Raw genomic sequence first — 19414 nt, 5'->3', positions numbered from 1 at the left:
TTCATTTTGTCCACCACAAAGATAGGTGTTTTTGGGATTTGATAGGATGCATGAAGGAAGCAAATAGACCGTAAATGCAGAATCTCTGTGTTTACTTGGAAATAGGCTACTCATTGACAACACCTTTAAGGATAGATTTTCTTTGAAAATAAGTTATTAGGTTATGAACATGCTTTAAAAAGTGAGCACCAAGGCCAGGTGCAGTGTCTTACGCCTGTAATCCCAGCACTTTGGGAGGCCGAGACAGGCAGATCACAAGGTCAGGAGTTCAAGACCAGACCAGCCTGACCAAGATGGTGAAACCCTGTCTCTACTAAAAAATACAAAAATTAGCCGAGCGTGGCAGTGCGCACATGTAGTCCCAGCCACTCGGGAGGCTGAGGCAGAAGAATCGCTTGAACCCGGGAGGCGGAGGTTGCAGTGAGCTGAGATCGCGCCGCTGCACTCCAGCCTGGGCGACAGAGCGAAACTCCGTCTCAAAAAAAAAAAAAAAAAAAAAGTGAGCACCATATAAGCAGTGTCTGTAAAGAGGCCTTATATCTTGATCACTTTCTTAAGTCTGTTCTGTTAACTTTATTTAATATCATCTGAAATGTGCCTCCATGGCCTGAGTTGACAGTTTCTACAGCATCCAGCCTGGCCTAGAAGCTGACCCTTTGCTCTAAGTACATCAGGTTGGGTAGCACAGGGTACTAAGGAACATGCATTTGTCCTCAGCCTGAGTCCCAGACTGCCCAGATAATGAAATTGGGTCAGGTGCTGTTGGGTAACTGAGACTCTTTTGGGACCCCTGTGTTGCTATTTATTAGGATACTGGAGGGATATCCATTAATCAGTGTGACTAGAATATGTGACTAACAAGGCCAGAGAATGAATGAATTCCTGAGTGGATCAGAGCTCTCTTCTAAGGGTCTTTTTGTTACTTTGTTGCTCCTACCCCTTGCCCTTGCCACTTAGTCTGTGCCCCACTAAGAGGGTAAAGAGAAGCACAGAGTATTGTCTCTGTCTCCTTCAGGATATGAAGGCTTAGTTAGACGCTCAGACCTGCTTTTAGACCAACAAAATCTGGTTAAGCAGTCCCTTATTAAATGGCAAGCCCATAGGAGGTGAGGCACTAAAATAGGCCATTAATCAGATAATTTATCAGTATCTGACATGATTAAACCTTATTTTTAGAGCTACAAACAGAAGTCCTGTTTGTATCAGCAAATGGGGAGAGCACATAGTAATCAGTATCTTTGATTTCGTAGAACTAATGACAGAGTCGAAGCCTTAGCTTTTCCTTTCCCTGACTGATGTTTAAATGCTTGACCCTGAGTTCCAACCATGTTCTAGATTAGTACGGATCAGTTGGTGAGTAATAGAGTCGAGATCAAGTCCAGATTTCCATGTTTTCAGGTCTGAAGCTCTGCTCTTTACGCTACACTAATACAGAGTGAAGTCTGACAGGTAAATGAGTTCTGCTTTGGGTCTAAGGTGTTTTAGCACATCTACAAGTAAAGATAACTTTTGGGCTGTTTGCTGTGCAGTTACCAGTAATACATGTTGTGTGTGTGTATATATATATATATATATACACACACACATACACACACACATAAATATATACATATATAAATATATATACATATATTTTTAGAGTTTTACTTTAAATTCCGAGATACATGTACAGAATGTGCAGGTTTGTTACATAGGTATACTTGTGCCATGGTGGTTTGCTGCACGTGTCAACCCATCATCTAGGTTTTAAGCCCCGCATGCATTAAGTATTTGTCCTAATGGTCTCCCTCCTTGCATGTTGTATATTTTTATTTTTGTGGACTCTGTTCTAGTTTATTTTCCCCTCAGTATGTTAAAGTACAAAAAGCATGGTCTTTGGATTCAGACAACCCTGAACTTGGATTCTAGCTTTACCATTTAAACATTAAATTACTTTTCCAAACTTGAGTTTTCCAGTTTTAAAAAGTGGGGTAATGTCTGCTTCATCAATTGGTATATTTGTATCTATACATACAAATATGCATAATAAATTACCCCGAAACTTAGTGGCATAAAATGATAAGCACTTACCACCTCACAGTTTTCGTGAGTCAGTAATTAGGGAGCAGCTTAGTGGGGTGTTCTGGCTTGGGGCCTTTCCTGAGATTTTGGTCAAGCTGGTGGCTGGAGCTGCAGTCATCTGAAAGCTTGACCAGAGCTGGAGGATCCACTCCATGTGTACAGCTCACGCACATGGCTCTTGGCAGTGGCCCTCAGTTCCTCAGTGTGCCGGCCTCTCCATTGGTTGGTTGAATGTCCCCCAGTATGGCGGCCACCCTTTCCCAGAGTGTTGAATAAAGAGGGGAAGTGGTGTTCTCCTCCCACACACCAAGGCAGGAGTGAAGACTGTTTCTAGCCCCCTTCCCAATCTTGACCTTTAAGTCTGGGTCCTTTCAGAGTAGTGACTTTTCAGAGGCAGTGCAGCTGCCGACTCAACTTTTAGCATACTAGATGGTTCTAATGTACAGTCTTGGAAATGAGTCCCCAAAGCAAAAGCTGATAGTACTGAATTCATAGTACTATTGCCAATAACTGACCCAAAGTGGGTGTCCTCTTTGGGTCAAAGGAGAATGAAAATGGGAAAATGTACCACATATAAGCTGATACCTGAAATTTATATCTCAAACATAGAACATTTCCCTGAACTCCAGACTTGCTGTTTTACTGCCTACTTGATATTTTTACTTGGATTTTTTTTTTTTTTTTTTTTTGAGACAGAGTCCCCTCTGTCGCCCAGGCTGGAGTGCAGTGGTGCGATCTCAGCTTACTGCAAGCTCCACCTCCCGGGTTCGTGCCATTCTCCTGCCTCAGCCTCCAGAGTAGCTGGGACAACAGGCGCCCGCCACCGCGCCCGGCTAATTTTTTGTATTTTTAGTAGAGATGGGGTTTCACCGTGTTAGCCAGGATGGTCATGATCTCCTGACATAGTGGTCCGCCTGCCTCGGCCTCCCAATACTTGGATGTTAAATAAGTATCTTTTTTGTTTGTTTGTTTGTTTTTGAGACAGAATCTTACTCTGTCGCCCAGGCTGGAGTACAATGGCATGATCTCGGCTTACTGCAGCCTCCACCTCCCGGGTTCAAGCGATTCTCTCGCCTCAGCCTTGCAAGTAGCTGGGATTAACAGGCACCTGCCATTATGCCTGGCTAATTTTTGTATTTTTGTAGAGACAAGGTTTCACCATGTTGGCCAGGCTGGTCTCAAACTCCTGACCTTAGGTGATCCGCCCACCTCGGCCTCCCAAAGTGCTGGGATTACAGGTGTGAGCCACTGCACCTAGCCAGCCACCACACCTAGCCATATGTTAAATAAGTGTGTTAAACTTACCATGTTCTAGACCTTGACCTTCTGGTTTTTACCACCACTGTTTCTCAGTCTTTTAACAAAACAAACTAAGATTAAGCAAACAAAAAACACTCTTATTCTTTTGCAGTCTTCCTCAACTTAGTAACTGTCAACTCCATTCTCACAGTTACTCAGGCCGAAACCTTGGTGTCATCCTTGACTCCTTTTCTTTTCACAGTCCACATTCAGTCCATTAGCAAATATGTTAACTCAACCTCCAAAATATACCTGGAATCTCACCATTTCTCTTTATTTCCACTGTTACTGCCCCCATGGAAACCAGCCTCTCCCTTGCCTGGGTTACTCTAATAGCCTCCTGCTTGGTCTTGCTTCCACTGCTGTCTCTGCAGTTCTTGTTCACATAGTAGCCACGGGGAGCCTGTTAAAACACACCCATCATTTTATACCTGCACATAGTATTCACCAGTGGCTTCCCAGCTGACTCACTGTAACTGCCAGAGTCATTATGGTGGCCTACAAAGTCCTGTCTAATCTGGGTCCCCAGTCTCTCTGATTTCTTTTATCTCCTGCTCTCTTCTCCTTGCTTTTACTATGTTCCAATCAAATCCTCTTTGCTGTTCCTTGTACATAACAAGCACAATCCTACCTCAAGACCTTTGCATTTCCCTCAACCTGGAGTGTTCTTCCTACAGATATGTGTGACCTACTCCCTTCTTTTCTTTTTTGCTGGGAGACCAGAGTTTTATTACTATTCAAATCAGTCTCCCCTAGCATTCAGGGAGCAGAGTTTCTAAGGATAACTTGGTGGGTCGGGGGAAGCCAGTGAGCCAGGAGTGCTGATTGGTTAGAGCTGAAGTCATAGGGAGTCGGAGCTGTCTTCTTGTGCTCAGTCAGTTCCTGGGTGGGGGTCACAGGATCAGATGAGCCAGTTTATTGATCTGGGTGGGGCCAGCTGATCCATCAAGTACAAGGTCTGCAAAATATCTCAAGCACTGATCTTAGGAGCAGTTTAGGGAGGGTCAGAATCTTTTAGCCTCCAGCTACATGACTCCTAAACCATAATTTCTAATCTTGTGGCTAAATGTAATGTTAGTTCTACGAAGGCAATCTAGTCCCCAGGCAAGAAGGGGGTCTGTTTTGGGAAGGGGTTGTTACCATCTTTGTTTAAACTATAAGTTTCTCCCAAAGTTAGTTCAGCCTGTGCCCAGGAATGAACAAGGACAGCTTGGAGGTTAGAAGTAAGATGGAGCAGTTAAGTTCGATCTCTTTCACTGTCTCAGTCATAATTTTGCAAAGACGGTTTCAGTCCCTCCCTTTGGGTTTTATAACACCTTAATCTTAAGGTGTAGGCTCTGAAGATGGGAAAAGGCCGTTGATCACTCTGGCTTCTTCCTGTTGATAGGGGACATTGTGGGAATGGCAGTGAACCCCAAGGTGAGAAGAGTGGAACCGCCTTGTAACTGTCTGAGTGTTCTCATGCAGGCCTGGCTAGGATTCCAAGGCTTGTGTGGGAAAAACATTACTACTCTCATCTATAGTTTTACTACAGTGTTTAAGTGAACAGCCTACTATGAGGTAAATAACGAGTCCTAGGATGAGGAGTACAATTCCCAATTTTAAAAGCAAAGATGAAAGCATTAGTCTGGGGACTTCCAACCCACAAAGAATTTAGAATTTCATCTAAACTGCAGAAAAAAAACTCAACAGCTAACAACAGTAGACTATAGTTTTTCTTTTGAAGCATAATTTTTCTCTCTCCAGTCCCCATTTTTATTAAAAACAAATCATGATAGAACTGATTTATTTATAAAATAAACTTATTCTTACTGTACTTCGCCTGATTATTTGCATAAAGTGCAGCAAGAATAGTTATTTTTCACTTAGGCTTTTTAAATTGGCTTTGACAGAACTCTGTTCCATGAAGAATCTCAGATAAGACTTTTAAAAAGTTGAGCCCAGCCATGGGTTTGTACCCTCAAATACTTATGAGTTGGACAAATTCCTCTCCTCTTGAGGTCCCAAGATAACTTGGGGTTCCTGGCCTGTTAGAAAGTGACATTCTTAGCCAGGCGCAGTGGCTCACACCTGTAAACCCAGCACTTTGGGAGGCCGAGGCGGGTGGATCACTTCAGGTCGGTAGTTTGAGACCAGCCTGGCCAACATGGTAAAACCCCATCTCTACTAAAAATACAAAAATTAGCCAGGTGTGGTGGCAGATGCCTATAATCCCAGCTACTTGGGAGGCCAAGGCAGAAGAATCACTTGAACCCGGAAGGCGGAGGTTGCAGTGAACCAAGATCACACCACTGCATTCCAGCCTGGCCAACAGAGAGAGACTCCGTTTCAAAAAAAAAAAAAAAAAAAAGTGACATTCTTTACTTACCACAGGTCAGGAACCTTGTATATACTCCCTTATTTTCTTCACGACCATGCTAAAGTTCATCTCATCACAAAAGCCTTACCCAACCAGTCTGACATATCTGGTGTGTAGTGGGTGCTCAGCAGGTGTTTGCCAGATGAATGAAGCATGGCTGGCTGAAGCAGCACATGGTAACCCTTCGGACATGCTGGGTCCTGTGTGGCTATGGAGCCTGCTCCTTGGAGTGCTTGGAATTTATGGACTGAAGTAAGATCTGAGAAAGGGTGACCAGGTTGAACAGTCAGCCTAAGAAGTGACTGAGTAGCTGTGGGAAAAGTCTGGCTTTGTGGGAATGAGATAGAGCCAGGTAGACCACTTCCTTCTGTAGTAAGAAACTTTGCCTGGGAAAAACAAAAGATATTTCCTTTGAAACGTACTATCTAGAAAACACTTCACATTGAGTGTTACTCAGCAGGCCTCAGTTTGGTAGGGACTGGTTACAGAGACAGGTTGGGGCCTTGCCCAGTGCATGCCCATCCAGGTGCCTCTGGAGGGTGAGTCTAAAACCAGTTTGTGCCTGGGAAGCACATTCTGTGACTAGTAGGACTTCGCATTGTTTTTAAGCCAAGAAAAGCCAAGCCAGTCAAAGGTGGAACATGAGATTAGCCCCAATGCAATTGTACAGGCTTCTGCAGTCTCAAGATGAATGTTTTGACATCCTATTCATCTATCCAGGAACAGTGGGAGGTAGACAAGGACACGAGGTGTCTCCATTTGATAATGGCTATAGCAGCAAAGCCCAGAATAACGAAAGAACCAACAAAACTGGAATTGGGACCAAGGCATATCGATTCTCTTTCCTATCTTGGATAACGGAGTGACATCCAGCCTGCTTTGACTTTTATTGCTCTCAGATTACTGTAACCCAGCCAGGCGTGGTGGCTCACACCTGTAATCCCAACACTTTGGGAGGCCAAGGCAGGAAGATCATCTGAGGTTAGGAGTTCAAGACCGGCCTGACCAACATGGTGAAACCCCATCTCTCCTAAAAATACAAAATTAGCCGGGCGTGATGGCTCACGCCTGTAATCCCAACACTTTGGGAGGCCAAAGTGATCTGCCTCTGGGAGGCAGATCACCTGAAGTCAGGAGTTCAAGACCTGCCTGACCAACATGATGAAACCCCATCTGTCCTAAAAATACAAAATTAGCTGGGCGTGGTGGCGCATGCCTGTAATCCCAGCTACTTAGGAGGCTGAGGCAGGAGAATCGCTTGAAACCGGGAGTTGGAGGTTGCAGTGAGCCAAGATCACACCATTGCACTCCAGCCTGGGCGACAAGAGCGAAACTCTGTCTCCAAAAAAATTACTGTAACTGGCGAAGCATTGGCGGGTAATATAGTTAAGATAAAATAAAGCTAAATCCAAAGAATTAGCTTTTATCTCAGGCTTCTTTGATCCTTGAAACTTACTTAATTTTTAGACTACAGTTGCTGTTTATTTCTTCCTAAGTGATCCCTATAAATAGAGAAGACCAACGGCCTCTAGCATGTCTTGAAATTCCTTCTATTATTGGGTTCAGTCTAGGAAATTGTTGCAAATCAGGTGTCCAAGGCAGATTCTTAAGTTGTTAATAAAAGGTCTTAGGGCCAGGTGCAGATGCAAACACCTGTAATCCCAGCACTTTGGGAGGCCAAGGTGAGAGGATCACTTGAGGTCAGGAGTTCAGGATCAGCCTGGGCAATATAGTAAGACCCTGTCTATACAAGAAATTTAAAAATTAACCAGGTGTGGTGGCATGTGCCTGTAGTTCTAGCTACTCGGGAGCTGAGGATCACTTAAGCCCAGGAGCTTGAGGCTACAGTGAGCAGTGATCATGCCACTATGCTCCAGCCTGGACGATAGAATAAGACCCCATCTCAATCAGTCATTCAATTAAAAAAAAATCTCTTGGGACACTGGTTGAATTTCCTGTTCATTCCTTTCTTCCTCCTTGTGAAGACCAGTTTCTGGATTCCCTCTTTCCTGGGAGAGCCTTGGTCACTGTTACTCATTGAGTAGCTTCTCCAAGCATTCATTGTTTTTACATACCTTGTAATAGGACTTGATTGTAGTTGTTTTATCTCAGAATCTCATTTCCTTAAGGGAATGTGTGATATTTGACAGGATGCATAATTGTTGTTCATGCAGGTGTTTTAAGAAAAAACTTGGGCTGATAGAAGAGATAATAGTGTTTGTTTGCATTTTCTTTAAAGGTGGGCTTAATTGAGGGCAGTTGGACCTGCATCCTTTTCCAGTAGGTTGGAGAATCACCTACATTAGTAGAGCCTCATATATTAGCAACCCTGGTATCTGCCTGGGCATCTTTAGCGGGTGGGGGGTAGAGGATGGAGTTGGTCCTTTTACCCTATTCTGACCTGAAATGCTCTTCATCAAAGCTGAGTATGACAGTAAGCATAAAGACTGACTACATTACAAGCAGGGCTCTGAGCCAGAAGGTGGGGCCTTTGTATCCTGTTTGGAGTAGGCTTCCATGGTAACTGCGTCTAACGCTTTCTCACAGCCGCTCCTGACATCACTGGCCATAAACGGAGTGAGAACAAGAATGAAGGGCAGGATGCCACGATGTATTGCAAGTCAGTTGGCTACCCCCACCCAGACTGGATATGGCGCAAGAAGGAGAACGGGATGCCCATGGTGAGTAGGAGGCAGGCCTGGGTCTCTGGTTGCTGGAGTTTTCCCTGCAGAGGTCCAGACATGTGGGTCAGTTACTGTAGTAGCTGTATCCTCAGATGCGTGCATGGCAAGGGTCACCCTTTCTAGAGTCATGAACGGTTTACAGCATGAATCGAGAGGTCATTGACAGTCTCTTCCAGGACAAAAATCCCTGTACATGGGTTTGTTAAAGCTGTCCATCTGGTAAGAGATTAGATTGCTCACTGTATTAGTCTGTTCTCACATTGCTATAAAGAACTTCCAGAGACTGGGTAATTTATAAAGAAAAAAGGTTTAATTGGCTCATGATTCCACAGGCTTTACAGGAAGCATTGCCGGGGAGGCCTCAGGAAACACAGGAAAGATTATCTTTCCTATCTTAGACAACAGAGTGACATCTGGCCTGCTTTGAGTTTTATTGCTTTCAGATTACTGTAACTGAAGGTGAGGCATTGACAGGTAATATAGTTAAGATAAAGCTAAATCCAAAGAATTAGCCTCCCCCTCAGGCTTCTTTGATCCTTGGAACTTACCTATTTTTTAGACTGCAGTTGCTGTTTATTTCTTCCTAAGTGATCCCTGTAAGTAGAGAAACTTAGAATCATGGAGGAAGGTGAAGGGGAAGCAGGCAGGTCCTAGGTGGCTGGAGAGGAGGAAGAGAGTGAAGGAAGGAGGTGCTACACACTTTTAAACAACCGGGTCTTATGAGAATTCACTGTCAGGAGAACAGCAAAGGGGATATCCGCCCCCATGATCCTGTCACCTCCCACGAGGCCCCCTCTCCAACACTGGGGATTATAATTCAACATGAAATTGGGGTGGAGACAAAATCCAAACCATATCACTTGCCTTCAGGATAGGACACTGAAAGAACGGAGCCTAATTCTCGTCCATTTATCCTGAAGAAAATACTGTTCTTGAAGTGGTCTTAGAGAACCTGCCTTGTTTTTTTTAGTAGGAAACAAGGTACTGAGGGCAATTGTTAGTACATTCCTGCAACACAGAACATACTGATAAGGAATTGGGGCAACCTGAGGAGGCCCAAGGTACTGAGGGCAATTACTAGTACATTCCTGCAACACAGAACATACTGATAAGGAGTCGGGGCAACCTGAGGAGGCCCAAGGGCAGCCTTGGCAGCGTTAGACACTGGGAACCTGACGGTATTCACCCCAGAAAAGGTCAAAGAGAACATCTTTTCCGATCAGTGGGATGATTCATGATGGTGTTTGGAGAGTTAGAGCTTTAGACCCTCACTTTCTCTCTCCTTATGATTGTTGACCCGTTACCTTTTCTGTCAGAGAGAGTGTCAAGCATTCCTCTGATCCCATGGATCCTCTTTGATTATCAGTCTTCAGAATCCAAAAGGACCTTAAAGATCATTAATCCATCTTCTTTGGAAGGGTTCCATAGTAGCCAAGATAAATTAGTGGCAAAACCAAGAGTTGTATCTAGTTTTTTTAAATTTCAAGTCCATTATTCTTCCTACTTCATGACATCTCGATAATAAAATGTTGAGTTGTGATAATGACTCCAACATCAGCGATGATTTCAGAGACCCGTTAACGAGGAGCAGGATGAGGATTGGCGAGGTGAAGGTGCTGAGTTGAGTCTTTTTTACAAGACACTGAACTTTCTAAGGCACTGGAGAGGAAATGTCCACTTCTCTCTGCTGGTCACTGGGAAGGAGTGCCCTTGAGCTTTTGCCAAAGCAGGTTGAAATTAACTCAGTATGTGTTTTAATCTGAAAGATGAAGCTTGAGGCATCACAGACTAGCTGTTTTAAAAGCTACGAGTTCCCCATTTCAGATGTACCTGCACTCAAATGCTGACAAGATTGTATGCCATATCTAGAATCATTTCCAGGATAATATTCCCCCTTTTCTCTCCTATTTCTGATTGTGCTTTAGTTGTTGCAGGGTAAAGACACTTGAGTCTGTTTTTTTCCCTGCCGGGATCTCATGAGCTGAGTGCAGTGAGCCATCCCGCTGAGTCCCGACCTCTGCCTGTGCACTCTTGCACCTCTGCCTTCACACCCATGCAAATCCCTGCCTGCACTGCTCCTCCCTGTTTGATCAGCTGTCCTCCTCCACAGTCTAGTGCAAATGTTAGCTCATCTGTGAAGCTTTCCCTGACTCTTTCCAGCAGTGGCCACTCACTGTGCCCTACAGCACTCTATACACACGCTCTGTTGGGGCTTCTTAACACATTCCTGTAATCAGTCATCCCTTTTTGGATGTCTGGTTCCCTTTTGAGGCCAAGCTCCTTATTCATTTTTAGGTCTGTCTTCTCCCTATCTCACCTTCTCCCTCCCACCTACCCTTAGTAGGATATAAAGCATGCAGCATATTTTAGTAAATATTTGTTCTATTTTATTTGTTTGTTTTGTTTTGTGTTAAGACAGGGTCTTGATCTGTCTACCAGGCTGGAGTGCAGCAACCTCCTGGGCTCATGTGATCCTCCTGCCTCAGCCTTCCGTGTAGCTGGGACCACAGGTGTACACCACTATGCTCAGCTAATTTTGTTTTTGATTTTTTTGTAGAGATGGGGTCTCAGTTTGTTGCCAAGGCCAGTCTTGAACTCCTGGGCACAAGCGATCCTCCCACCTTAGCTTCCTAAAGTGCTGAGATTACAGGCTTGAGCCTCTATGCCCAGCCATAAATATTTGTTGATTGATTGAATAACCTTTCCTCTAACCCTGTAGTCCTTAAATGAAAGGAAAGTTATGAATTTCCCCCAGTCTGACTAGGAGTGAGTTCTTAGCATTGTTTGTGGAGGAAGTTTAAGGAGACTTCCTCAGAACTCACCAAGCGTGAAGTCAGTGTGCTGACTCTGAGGTCATCAGAGAGGCCTGAGGTCCCCGAGGCATGCCTGACTGTAGGGGTTGCACCCCTCCTCCCGCCGTCCTCTTTCTGCTGTGGTTTCTTACCTGGTGTTTGAGGCAGCATTTACTAGGTTGTTGGACTTTTCTGAGTCTCCAGGCAGTAGGACCTGCGCTCACTTCATGGAAGTCGGGGAAGTCTAGAGGACCGATGGTAAGGGGGGCTTGCCTGGCTCTGTCAGAAGTGTGTTGATTTGTTGTTGTTGATACTGAAGGGAAATCATTAATGAAATGCTCCTAGACACTGCTTCCTCGTTCTGGCTGGTGCCTGAAAAGAACGGAGAGCAATGTCACCCTCTCTTGAACATTAGCTCAATTACTCACTCTCACCTTTGCGTATTCTCACTTTTTTGCAGGACATTGTCAATACCTCTGGCCGCTTCTTCATCATCAACAAGGAAAATTACACCGAGTTGAACATTGTGAACCTGCAGATCACAGAAGACCCTGGCGAGTATGAATGTAATGCCACCAACGCCATTGGCTCCGCCTCTGTTGTCACTGTCCTCAGGGTGCGGAGCCACCTGGCCCCACTCTGGCCTTTCTTGGGAATTCTGGCTGAAATTATCATCCTTGTGGTGATCATTGTTGTGTATGAGAAGAGGAAGAGGCCAGATGAGGTTCCTGACGGTAAGAGCATCCCTACAAAATAGCTGTACTGCTGGGGTTGGTTCCTTCGGGTGGTTTCCAAGTACCCAAAGAGGACTATAGGGATGTTGGGATTCAATCCCTAAAGGAAAGAAGGAAAATTCTTATACCAGTTCCTAACCCCCTACCCGTAAGAGTTTTTTATTTTTATTTTTTATTTTTATTTTATTATTATTTTTTTTGCATTAGCCATCTAGAGCTGTCCTTAGCTCTCTCCCTCTGTTTGGGTGTTTTCCAAACCCTAGTCCCATCTGCCTTTCAGGCCCCATGTGGTGAATGGGCAGCTGTCAGTCTCTTTGTTCAGCTCTGTCCTCCTTCAATACAGATCATCAGGCAGATTGAGCTTGAGGAGAATCCAAGTCAAGCCTAGAAGCCACCCCAAGATGGCAGGCCACCTGGCCTTTCAGGCAGATTTAAGGTATCTAACTGGTTGTCACATGGTTGCCTGGTGTAGCCCCTGTAGGTAACTGCCCCAGCCCAGTCAGACTGTTCTCAGCAAAGCCATTGGAACGAGCCAGCCTTTGGTTCCTTGGTTGGTCCCTTTGATAGGTTTCCAAGGCTCTCTGCTGGGTGGCTTTCCATCTGTGTCTCACAGACAAAGGAGAGTCTGATGTATCCACCCATCTAGTGTAAGACAGAGATAGCGAAGGCGGAACAAATGGAGTCCGTGCCCCAAGGCTGTGCCCTCAAGCTGGCCTAGGGTCAGAGAAGGGAGGAGATGGTAGCAGCAGAACCACAGCACACCACTGAGCACTGGAAAGAGCAAGAGCTGAAATCTTAGGTTATTGTATATGCCTAGAGTCAGAAAAGCCTTGGGAAGTTTTTGGTGATCGATTTTTCCTGTGAACGGGGAAGCTGCTGATGGAGACTTGTATCTGCAGTACTTCAGGTTCCCAGCTGGCTCCTCATCCCCACCCTATAACATGACCAGCGTACAGAAATTAATTGGCCGACTGTTACCACCACTAGTCTGTCCCTGGCTAGACTAGACAGATGGGTGTGCCCCTGGGCTCAGTGGTAGCCGACCCGGGGTGATGGTGGGGTTGCCAGCTGTAGTCCAGCTGTTCTGGGGCCTGTGTTTGTGCACCTGTGGTGCTGTATCCTGCCCCACAGAGCTGGCTGTCCAGTGGAGAATACAAAGTGACATCTGGTGCTCCCTCAGAAAGAGTGTGGCCCCAGAGGCATGCCAGTGGCTTTAGACTCTCTGGGAGGACATGTTTGAGAGCAACAGCCCCTTCCCCATCTTTTCCTTTCTTCTCAGCAGTTACAAATCTCTCTGCCTGCAGTAAGTAGAGTGAGTGGCTGGTGAGGAGGTTTGTTGATGACACTGACAATATCTGGTGACTCCCTCCAGATGTGCACTCAGCAGTGAGCTGGGCAGAGGCGTGGGAGGGACGCTGGCTGGGAGCAGACGGCCTCTGCAAATGAGTCTCTAGTTTCCTGCAACCTGGGAGTGTCCCCAGGAGTTTTACTTTCCTACTTTATGAAGTGAACCTGCTTTCTTTGGGATTTCATGTACTCCTAATGCTTTTTCTCTCCAGGTATTTCTCTTTCCTGCTACATATTAGGACTCCCAAGGCAAGAGTGCACCTTTATTTAGACCTGGGAGTAAAGGGAAAGAGTTGCCTGTCTTTCGTGTGTTTTCAGCTTTGGCTCTGTGGGATCAGTTACGCCTCATTCCTGAAAAGGGCCTTTTTATCCCCCCAGAATGCTTTTGCTTTGCCAATACCACCTTCCTCAGCCTACCTTTTGGAAAGGTTGAGAAGCTAAAAAGTCAGGTAAGAGAAGGCAGAGATGGACTTCAGAACCTGATTTTTAAATTTTAAGGCAAGGCTGGCTGCCACTGGTGAGAGTGATGCAGCAGCCTAGCGTGTTCCCAGCAGAGGTCTAGTCTTTGCCCTAAGAAGTCACCGCGCTTATGAGGTTGCTATCACAGTGCGTGTGGCAGGTTAGATTTGAGAAATGGTTAGGATTGTTCTGTTGGACAAGTGTAGACACCTGCCCAGGGAAGCAGCTCTTTTTTTGTAAGAGTTTCTTGGTTACTGAATTCAAATGGGGGACCAGTTTGTTATAGGAGACATCTGTGGCCAGCAAATCTGAACAGCTTCCTGGAGGGACAGTACGTCTTAAACTAAGTTATTATAGACAGTGAACGAATCCTACCCTTAAAAGAGATGACGGCAGGGTAAGTGCAAAGTAAAACCTCCTTGCTTTAGTCTCTTGGGAGAGTATTGTAATGAAAGCAGCGTTTACTTCGTTGTTGTTGCATTGGGGTGAAAAATCTGAGATGCTGGAATGATCGCAATGTTTGCCTTCTCTCCTTCCCTTCCTGACAGCCAGTGTGGGCCAGGCTCTACTCTCCATCTTCACACCCTGCCCTTGCTCCAGTATTTCCATTCTGTTTTTCTCCTCTGTCTCTTTCTCTTTCTCTCAAACTCCTCCCTACTTCCACCCCTGCCCGCTTTTCTTCTCCTTTCCTGGAAGTAATCATTAAACAAAAGAAAAAGTTGAATGTTCTTTGGTGAGTTTTCCTTCTTCTCTGCCTTTTCCTTCTTTAGCCAGTTCCCCCTCAACCCCTGTGCACTCCATAGGAAGGACAAACTTACCTGTCTGCTTTCTTCCCATGTGCTCCTCCCCAAATTTTCATATAGATATATACATACACTCCTTTTTGGAATAAACGAAGAGGTACATTATATTTGACACAAACTTGGGAGTGTTAGAGGTGATAAGTGTTTACCTATCAGATAACCATCTGTGGCTCTGTGTTGGATTTTTTTTTATGCCATTAGGAAAATGGGAATTTTTTTTATAGGCCTGGCATACTTCTACTTTGCCAAATAGCACTCTATTATCAAGATACACCCATGGCTCATTTCAGAGTCACTGAACTTTTTTTATATGAATGCACAGTCTTCATATTTTGGGCAGTCTGTGAGTTCTTGGTAACTCATCCCTTTACTACAAAAGCACTAAGTGAACAATACAAAAGTATAAAAGCACAAATTTGAACTTACATACTTTAGTTTAAGTATGTTTCACTAGAAAATCAAATATTACTTTAGATTTCTCACATTAAAAATGCTTAGGATTGAGGTTTAGCTGCTTCCTTTAAAAAAAAAAAAAAAAAAGCCCCATGTCTTTTTTCTTTACTTACTGGAGTATTCTCAGACCATTTCCTACATGAAAGCTCCCACCTGCATTCCTTTAGTCCCCTGTATGGTCTCTTTGAGGATCAGATCAGTGCCCACTAGGTTGTCTTGTAGATGGACTAATCTACAGATCACCTTTACCTTCAGTATTTTCAGGAACAAGTGAATCATGGAGTCAAATAAGAGCTTTGTTTTGTTCACTTTACTCACCACTTGACTGTATTCCCTGAAAATGTTAAATGATAATTCTCTAAAACCAGGTCAAGCTAGCAGCCTCTAGCCTTCCATCCATGTCACAGCCGGGCACCTGCTTGGGTGCACCTTCTGTGTTGGTGTCCTGCCGACTGCACTCCAGGAGCAGTCAGCCTGTGCTCTTAAGTCTCCCCTCCCCAGGCCCTGGAGGAATGGGGAGTGAACCCACTTAGTTGCTGAGGCCTGCAGTTCTTCTTGATATTTTAGTGACCTCACAGACAGCAAATTAAAACAGGAGCTGATTTAAGAAAAGAAGTGCTGGCACCAAAAAAGAACTTTCTGTTTTTACATTGGGATAATTTTTATAAGCAAGTCAAAGGGACTCTCTTTAAGTTACTGTTGGAGAAGATATTTGAGGATTTTTGGGGGGTCATTTTTAGTGGCTCTGATATATCCAAGCTCTTTTAGACACTTTAGAATGAAGAGCTGTTCTAATGTTCCAAAATCTGTTAGTTGGTCAAAACATTTGGTAGCATATGAAGCTTTATACAGGCTAGGGATATTGGAAAAGAAATGTGACTTTTAAAATGACACCTAAAACATGCATTCAGTGTCTGGTCTGTTAACTAGGGGCCATCTGGGTCAGTAACAAGTTACCTCATGGAGAAAATGCAATAGGACCAAACAAGGAAGGAAATAGGAAGTGACTCAGTCTCTCTTGGGTTTAATGCTAACTTGCTAAGGTCAGGCAAAATTTAAGTGGATTTAGAAACTGTAAAACCTTCTAGTGAGATGAATGCAGTGACAAAGGACCTTTGACCAGAGAGTCAACTCTTGATTATTCGGACTTTAAAGCCATCTTTTTGGAGGTGATATTGTATTAGGCAATCCGTTATTTACTAGACATTGCAGAGCACCCCTTCTAGATGATGAGGCGGATATAGGGGGAGTGAGGGCTGTGGTCCATTTGGTTGGGAAGATGGAACACGCAGATAAATCAGTGTGTGCTACAGCTCCACCGGTAACTTTACTCATAAGGTGGATTCCAGAAGTATCTTGTTTCCATTCTCCCCCCAGTCCTCTTCCTCTCATCTAGCCAGTGGCTGTAATACTGAGGTGGAGAGAACAGTCATTGTTTTAAGCTGGCTATCTTTTGGCCTGAGGGTTTGGGGTATGTTGATATTTGTCGGTTACTATGACTTCTTTTTTTTCCCCCCTCAATTGCATCAAACCCTTAAAACATGGTGGTAAGTGAGCGATATGCATGCTTTTGGAGTTTGTTTAATCTCCGCTTCAGTCTATACGATGCACAGTTCATAATGTTAACACTTTTCTTCAAGTTTACTTCATTCACTTTCACAACTAATTTGGATTTCAGTTTGCTGTTTAATCCTCATTTACTTTGGTTTCTGTATCTTTTTTCTGTAATTCTGTTCTTTCCCTCTCCTCTGACTTCCCTGTTAGGGGTCAAGTCGTTTTTTTGTCTGACCTGTAGGGGAGAGTGGTGCTGCAGATAGTGATTCAGTCCAGGAGAGTGGGGAGACATGAAGCTCTTTTGTTTGTCAGTGTGAAAGTGGATTTGGGGAGATAGATGAAGAGGGCTCCTGGGATTTTGCCCCCTTGTGAATCTCAGCTGCTCCCACTTGCAGGCATGGCAGCTATGCCGGAGGCACTGTCGCTAAAACACCTCCATGCAACCCTTTGCATGTTACCAGCTTGTTGGGCTGGAAAGTGACATTACTAATCAGACACCAGGGAATACCCACACTCCAAAAGGAAAAACAGCCCGTGGTATGAGGTGCTTGGGTTGGTGCCTACAGTGTCATGCTTTGAAAAGATTAGCCTGGCTATTGCGATTCTCCCTCCCCTGCTTTTTATTTTAAATTTGAGAGTAGATTGGTGTATTCTTGATTTGGCTATCTTGCATTAGAATTTCGTATTTTCGAGTGCACAGCCAGAGCACTAAAAATATTCCAAGTTTGCTCCTGTGTCTTTTCATTTAAATCCCCAAAGTGCTTAGTTCCTAGCATGTAGCTGAGCTGGCTTGGCCGGGATGCTGAGCATTAGGATGTTGTGAGGGGAGAATTTAGGCTGGGCTTGTGTGTCTTAGTACCTGGTATGTCTTTGTATCTTTCCACTGCATACACAGCACACAGATGTCTTGGGTGTCCTTAAGTCTTAGTTTGTTCTCTGTACCCATTTGATAGTGTATACTGTTGTTAGTAGTGGACTCCTGTGGACACTATTGTGTCGCTAGCCTATTGTTTTGGCTGATGAGTCATTGGTTTGTGGTTAGTTCTTTTTTTTGAAATCCTTTTTTGCTCCAGTCACTGTGTGTGCTGGCGGTGGCTTTGCCTCTCCGTTGCCTCGAAGGAACAGGTGGAGCAATGTCTCCCTCTGACAGACATTACTCCCGACGTGTGCTCCTGCAGATGCCTACACTGAGACTGTAATCTCCATAACTGCTTCATGTGCACCAAGCCCCCTTGTGGAATCCTGCTGAGAGTTTTTCTAGAAGCCTTCAGTGAAATCAAACTGTTCTGAATCATGTAGTCTACCTGACTTTTGTATAATAAAAACAAACTAAGAGCACTTACTTGTTCCCTTCCCCTTGTGGGTCTTTTTAAGACATTCTCTCTCTGTGAATGTATATCTCTGCTTAAAGGGGATCAAGTTGCACTTAGTTGAAACACAAAAGACTTATAAATCAGAATCATAAAGTATCAATTTAAGAAGGCTTAAACTCATATAATGTCAGCTTTTTGATTTTAAAAAAGTTATCTCATGGCTCCCCTGGGTTTGGCTTCTGGTTTTGGCCAGGGCACAGGAGTGAGCCTTTCTGAAGTCTTTTCTAGAGGGATGTCACCACTGTTCAGCTTTCCTTGGTGTGTCACAGAACATCCTCTGGTATACATACACTTGTTGCTGGCATAGCCCAGCATGGCTGACCCAATTTAGGTTGAACTATTGTGGTTGCCTCTTCTCAATCTCATTCTCCAGACTAAAGACTCTTCTAAAGATTACAAAACAGCAAGAAAAACAGAGTGCCCTTCGGGGAAGTGAGGATGTGTGGCTAAATGTACAGATTGTACACATCCACTCACATTGCAGGATTGAGCCAAAACTGCATGCATTCACCACAAGAAAACAAACAGCAGGATTTTACAACTGAAATGTTGGTTTGTCTTCTCATCTATTTAAGAGTGAACCACTGGAACTTGGGGACAAGATGAGTATAACAATGTTGCAGCCTATCTGTCCGCTACAGTTGCAGTTTTTCATGACAAGCATTCAAAGTGTTAACTAAAACCATTGAAACAACATACCTGCCATTTAAACTTGAATCTAGAAATAATAACTCCATGAGTGTTTTGCACCTCCAGATGGAATGGCCTTTAATAAATGCTGTGAGTAGCCATGATTGCCACTTGCAGTTTGCTATTCTATTAATCCTTATGCAGAATCTAACAAGTTTTCTCCTTTCTTCTCTTATTTCTCATGGATTATTAAAAAACTGAACACCATGTAGATGATGAACCAGCTGGACCAATGTAAGTACTTTATTGGACATTGATTCAACAGTATCTGATTGAATTATGTTGTGTTTGCAGTTTAATCAAATGGAGTAGCTAAGATTGGAGGGGAAGACAGTGAGTGGAAATGAAGGTTGCAGTGTAGATTTCTTAGCTTGACACAGATCTGACTAAAAACCACTTGATTCTCAGGATAGGTTATGCAGTCTTGTTTTCAGTGGCCATACAAAGTGGAATACCATGCAAAAAACTTTTTTTTTTTTTCAAATTTTGCATATTCGATATACTTAAAATGTGGGGGAAATGGCCAGTATATCTGAGGCTTCCGGTTTTGTCAATGTTAAAACGTTTCTGATCCCAAGCATTTCAGATGAGGAATACTCAACCTGTAGCTGCTTAAGGAATGTTTTCCTGTGCACCCATATTGTGCCACAAAATTTCTCACTACACCACGGTGGTGGTGAGAGGGTCCCTGTATTTCCATGTGTTATACTTTCAGAAGTTGTTACTGACCGAGTTTAACTCACGTAATGCAATTTGAGGCTGAACGGTAGCCTGGATAAACTGTCTAGCCCCATTAACAATTGCTC

At 44.1% G+C, this 19414-nt stretch overlaps 1 protein-coding gene across 2 annotated transcripts in view; it reads left to right on the top strand.

Moving 5' to 3' along the window:
• NPTN (neuroplastin) overlaps positions 1-19414 on the top strand; it is a 77845-nt gene that overhangs the window by 49722 nt on the left and 8709 nt on the right. For both annotated transcript variants that reach the window (XM_009250007.4, XM_054531654.2), the window contains 3 exons: positions 8267-8400; positions 11656-11929; positions 18821-18842. In XM_009250007.4, coding sequence (XP_009248282.1) covers positions 8267-8400; positions 11656-11929; positions 18821-18842 — 430 coding nt within the window. The remainder of the gene's footprint in view (positions 1-8266; positions 8401-11655; positions 11930-18820; positions 18843-19414) is intronic.

Source organism: Pongo abelii, chromosome 16, assembly GCF_028885655.2.
Source record: "Pongo abelii isolate AG06213 chromosome 16, NHGRI_mPonAbe1-v2.0_pri, whole genome shotgun sequence".
NCBI lineage: Eukaryota > Metazoa > Chordata > Mammalia > Primates > Hominidae > Pongo > Pongo abelii.
This window is presented reverse-complemented; position numbering and strand designations above follow the sequence as displayed.